Genomic DNA, 6,276 nt, shown 5'->3' on the forward strand with positions numbered 1-6,276 from the left:
TGTCCAAATTTGGAGAAAAGGTGTGAGAAAGATTTAGGAGAGGACTGGCCTAAGATAGCTCATATTCCTGACATTAGAATCATTAAAGATTGGTAATCAAATTAAATTTGTAATGAGAATAAAATATATATTTTAGTAGTTTTTTTCCTTAACACTACTGTAATACTTGTCATAAAAAAAAGAGCACAAAATTAAGGAAATTAGAGAGACGTAATTCTCAAAACTTCTCATAAAACAGCCAATTAAGTTATTTTTTGGTTACTTCAAAACAAAAACTTGTATAAGAAAATCCTTTTAGCCTTTATGAAATATTTTGTCATTCAAAATATTAGCCTCCCTTAAAAAATATTTTGTCATTCAATTTAATTTCCTCGCCTTCGAGAATTGCGGATAGCCGATTGCCCTCTGTTGAACGAAATACCAATTATACCCTCCCTTAAAAAATTAGACATCCGGGGAGGTAATGCTTCGTCGCTGATGTCAGTTAGGATTTATTTATTTTTAAAATAATTTATTTTAAATAAAAGAAATATTTAAAATTTTAAAAAATATAATTTATACCATGTTTTCAAACATATCGAATCGTAATAAAATAAATAGAAAAATAATAGTTGAATTTAAAATTATTTTATTGTTTGGATTGTATTTTTAATTTTTTTTTAATATATATACTTTCAAATGCCACATAAAATATGATATCGTGTTTATTATATTTTTTTGGTTATTTTTACTTGTCAATATTTTTGGTTTTTAAATATTGATAAAAAAATTTAAAATAAAAAAATTGATGAAATAATATAGTTTAAATATATTAAAAAAAAATGCAATATAATATATTTTATACATGTCATTATTGGAAAACATTATATTAGCTTGCTATTCAAAATAACATCTTCTTATAATAATAATTATGAAACACTATATTTAAGAGGTTGTCTTCTTAATTTCTACTAGTAAACGCAAAATGCAGGTGATGTTAACTGCAATTCTATAAAATATATCAAAAATTTTTATTTAATGAGCTATGATAGAATCATACTACCTGATCCAAATTATACATCATATCCATATAAAAAGGATTTCACATTAGTAAATGAAATCATTTTATTCTATTTTATAAAGAGACAACTATCAGCAATATTTAAATTACATGTATAGGTTTAAATACACAAACACCAAAAAGATTTATCAATTTTTTTTCGAAAATCAGTGCTGGATTTTTTAGTTTATTGGATATGTTGACTTGATGAGCTTTTATATTTTAACTAAGTTTTAATGAGCTTAATAAAACTGTTAATTATTAAGTCTAAATATTTATATTATAAATTTGTTTTTAAATAAAAAAAGATTTTTTTATTCAAATAACAAATAAAATATAAAAACATTTCCTTTTTATTTTATATTTTTATAATAAGATACGTGTTTTTATCATTGAATGCTAAAATATGATAATATTTTTAGTTTTTTTTTTCTAAACTTTTTTTTGTGAAAAACAAACACACTAGATAGAGAGAGAAAAAATCACAATGATGGGATATGAAAATTTTGATTTTTTTCTGGAAATACTTGGCCGTAACGTAAACAAAATATTTATTTTCATAAATCTTATGTTATTTTTATAATTTTATTTATATTTTTTTCTATTGTTTTTTCTTATTTTTCTTGAACATATGTATACTCAACCCAAACCCATTAAACCCATGGATACAACCCAAAGAGTGTAGCCCAGACTCATAAAGCCATAGCCCAAAACCCAATAATACCCATCAAAGAAAATCCAAGCCTACAGTCCATCACACACAACCCTCGGCCCCTGTAGAATAGCCCTACAGAAAAATAAAGCCAGCCCATGGCTAGAAACCATAGAGGCCTTATCCAAGGAAACGAAATGGGCCTAGACCATATCATCCCATAACCCCATACACATAAGAAAACGCACGGGCTTGCCAAAGCCTAGCACAAGACTTATGTCTTTGGCCCATGAACTATATGCAAGAAATGGTCTTTGAGACTAAAGATTAAACCAAATTCTTTAGCTGGAAACATAAAGACAAAGGAAGGGGGAAAGGGAGCTGATCTTGACGATAATTAATCTTGAGCCAATTCTTCAATTGTATTAATAGGATTAATTAATTAATTTTTAGAAGAATAGGATTACATGATTCGAATATCTATATATATATATAGTTCGCTTGAAGAGAATTAATATAAAATCTATGATCTTAGGACATTAGGTTTTTGGATGTGATGATATTGATTTATTTACAAAAAATAATATGAAAAATTATCAACAGGAGAGAGTTTATATTATTATTAAAATATTATTTTTTTTTAATTTCAAGGAGAATGGAAATATATAATGAAATATTATTGAAATTAACTTGTGAAATTATGATACAATCAAACAATAAAAAATGCTAATTTAGGTTATTGTTTGAACAAGCCTACTAATTCTGAATATTATTTTATTAATAAACCATTATTTTTTTTAATATATCTTTTCAGTTACATGAGTCGAAGCTGCTTTTTACGAACTGAAATTCGTACATTTTAAAATAACATCTCATTAAATATTATTTTAATAAAAACATATTATATTTTAATGTGCGTGAATTTACGAAAGAAATACTCTCAATCTAATGGGATGAAATGGAACCTCTACTGATCAATTCAACGCCTAATCATTCTAGACGGCAAGTCTCAACTGCAAGTCGCTTGTAGTTCGCTAATTTCAAATTTTCCAAACTAACTTAACCAAATGATAAAAAAAAATTATCACATTAAAATTTGTAAAATTCATAAAAAAAAATGAAAGATGCCTCGATCACTTTTAAAATTCGTAAAATTAAAAAAAAAAAGAAGTCACATTAGAATTTGGCATTTTCAAATATATATAATTTTAAATAATCATTTCAATATAAAATCTTAGTTTATTAAATGGGATTTTAAAAATAAGTTTTTAGTACCTTTGATGGACTCTATTTAGAAAAAAACTTTAAAACTTGAAACTGTATCATTACTTTTATATGTCAAAACTTTAATTTTATCTATTGAAGAACTCAAAATTATAAGATTTATATTTGTTATTAATGATACCATATCAAAAAAAAAAATTATTCAGTGAAGTTTCGTGAATGATTTATATGACAAACATTTTAAACTAATAATTTTAAATTTTAAATTAAGACATGACAAACTTAAATTTTTAAATTGATACATAAAAAATTCTTTGATATGGAAATATATATTATATTAGTACTTTTGGCTACATATTGTAAGATTCCATTGTCTTGATAATATTTTTTTTACTATTTATTATTTTTACACAACCTTAAAATTTACAAATACAAATGAAAATATTGATAGAATATTTTAGTCGGTAGATTACAATGAATTTTACCGACAAAATATTCTTTCACTATCTCCATCAGAAAATACCAACAACAATATTTACTATGTATATATTAAGAGGATTATAGCAAGAAAAAAAATTAAACAAAAAGTAAAAAGTACAATGATATGTCATTTATATAACAACATTACCAATGATACTAACTCGTCTGTAAAATCTATTCGTAAATTCATCGGTAATATTTAAGAGAGTATTGGAATTGTAAAATATCAATAGATACACCGACGAAAGAAATTTGTCGCTATATTGCAAACAGATTTGGGATTGCTCACTTCTTAATTACATTATTCATGTTGTTAATTACGTACGAGATTAGTACCAACAAATTAAGTTCGTCAGTATTTTTCTAAGAACACTAAAATTGCTCACTTCTCAATTATATTGTTAATTACTATTCTTTATAAAAAAATCTTTGACGGACTAAAAAGTCATTAATGATATTTTAAGGGTTTCTAAATTTTTTTTATTAAATTAAAAATTTAAATTAAATATTACAGGCTAAATTATTGATAAAATGATTAAAAATATTAATACTCAATTATTTATTAGTAAAAATACTCAATTAAAATACTAGAATCGTTAATTTCATAATAGACACACCTCTTTTTTTTAATCTTTTCTCTTCATCTTTTTTCTTCTTTCTCTTCTTCTTCCCTCTTTCTCTTATGTAAAAAACACCAATGTCTCTCTTTTTCTTTTTTTTTTCTTCTCTCCTCAACTCATCTTTTTTTTTTCCTTCACGTGCAAGTATGTCTTTTTCTCTTTTCTTCTTCTCTCATTTTAGTTTTTACTCTTTTTTTTGTTAATTAACATATTTTATGGATTTTTTTCTCTTCTCAGTTTCACTCGAAACAAAGCTAACTCAATTTTTTTTTATTAATTTACATATTTTAATAAATGTATTGATGATTATATTATAAACGGATTTATCAACATACCACAAATTATTTACAAGAGTTTTTCCAACAATTGTTTTTTATCTGTAAACCTATTGGTAAAAGAAGTACCAAGAGACTATAAGTGTAAATATTGATATAAAATTTTGTTATTAAATCTAAAAATTTTACTAGTGTTGAATGTAAATGATTCCATATATGCAAATTCATTACATAATGTAGGATCTTATTGCATAAATTTATTCATTTGAAGGACTATATTGTAATTATATTAGTATTTTAACTAATTATATATTACATCATTATGAAGTAACACTGCAGATGACTATAAGGACCCAAAAAGGCTTACGAACAAAATTTGTACCCAAAGATAAATTTTTTGAGCATTACTGGTGCCGAACTCCAACTTGGTGAAATGCCACTAACAATCATAACATGCACCTCACCTCAGCTAATTTTTTTTTTTAATTTTCTAACTTTTTCCCCTTTTTAATCAAGCTATTCAATAGCCTAATTAGAAAACATTTGGCTTTTATATACATAAATATAACTTTTATTTTTCTAGCTAGCCACTTTTTTTAGCATTAATTTTTATATAAAATCTCAATTCTTATATATAAAAAAGAAAATATATAATTTTTATTTAATAAGAGGAGTTTGATTGTAATAATTTTTTTTAAAGACTTGATACTTTGGGCCACACAAGATTGCATATCCGGTTTAATTTTTTTTTTAAAAAATAAAATTTTTAGTATTGGATTTTTGATGAATATTTTTTATTTTTTATTTAAGATTAGATTGGTTTATTTTTATCTTTATTTTTATTGTATAATTAAAATAAAAAACAATATTTTGAACTCATTGATATTTACAAATTAAATCATAAGTTTGATGAATTAACTTAAATGGACATGAATTGAATCAGTACATTATTGTCTTAATATAAAAAAAATAAATATGAATATTTTCTTCAAAGTCAAACCTCTTTTTAACAATTATCTAGGTTATATTTAAATTCATGTGTCTGGTTTTTTTATGTTATTTTTTATTTTTTAATTTTTTTAAAAAATATAACAAGCTAATTAGATTATATTTAAATAATTATATGAAATTAACTTGCGGAATTATGATACAATCAAACAATAAAAATGCTAATTTAGGTTATTGTTTGAACTAGCCTACTAATTCTGAATATTATTTTATTAATAAACCATTATTTTTTTAATATATCTTTTCAGTTATATGAGTCATATAACTCGACGCTGTCTTTTACGAACTGAAATTCGCACATTTTAAAATAACATCCCATTAAATATTATTTTAATCAAAGCATATTATATTTTAATGTGCGTAAATTTACGAAAGAAATACTCTCAATCCAATGGGATGAAATGGAACCTCTACTGATTAATTCAACGCCTAATCATTCTGAACGGCAAGTCTCAACTGCAAGTCGCTTGTAGTTCGCCAATTTCAACTATGTAGGACTAATTTCAACTTTTCCAAACTAACTTAACCAAATGATAAAAAACATTATCACATTAAAATTTGTAAACTTCGTCAAAAAAAAAAAAGAAAGATATGAAGGATGCCTCGATCACTTTTAAAATTCATAAAATTCAAAAAAAAAAAGTCACAATAGAATTTGGCATTTTCAAATATATATAACTTTAAATAATCATTTCAATATAAAATCTTAGTTTATTAAATGGGATTTTAAAAATAAGTTTTTAGTATCTTTGATGCACTCTATATAGAAAACAATTTAAAACTTGAAACTGTATCATTACTTTTATATGTCAAAACTTTAATTTTATCTATTGAAGAACTCAAAATTATAGGATTTATATTTGTTATTAATGATACCATATCAAAAAAAAAATTATTCGGTGAAGTTTCGTGAATGATATATATGACAAACATTTTAAACTAATAATTTTAAATTTTAAATTAAGACATGACAAACTT

At 23.6% G+C, this 6,276-nt stretch overlaps 2 protein-coding genes across 2 annotated transcripts in view; one reads left to right on the forward strand and one right to left on the reverse strand.

The window, feature by feature from the left end:
• Positions 1-114, forward strand: part of LOC105135299 (putative disease resistance protein RGA4) — a 3,291-nt gene extending 3,177 nt beyond the window's left edge. Inside the window, exon 3 of the mRNA XM_011040121.1 lies at positions 21-114. Coding sequence (XP_011038423.1) covers positions 21-96 — 76 coding nt within the window. The 3' untranslated portion in view covers positions 97-114. The remainder of the gene's footprint in view (positions 1-20) is intronic.
• A 1,617-nt stretch (positions 115-1,731) lies between these two features.
• LOC105135300 (patatin-like protein 2) overlaps positions 1,732-6,276 on the reverse strand; it is a 9,201-nt gene continuing 4,656 nt past the window's right edge. Inside the window, exon 3 of the mRNA XM_011040122.1 lies at positions 1,732-1,826. Within this exon, the coding sequence (XP_011038424.1) occupies positions 1,732-1,826 (95 nt within the window). The remainder of the gene's footprint in view (positions 1,827-6,276) is intronic.

Source organism: Populus euphratica, unplaced genomic scaffold (assembly GCF_000495115.2).
Source record: "Populus euphratica unplaced genomic scaffold, PopEup_1.0 scaffold72.1, whole genome shotgun sequence".
Taxonomy (NCBI): Eukaryota; Viridiplantae; Streptophyta; class Magnoliopsida; order Malpighiales; family Salicaceae; genus Populus; species Populus euphratica.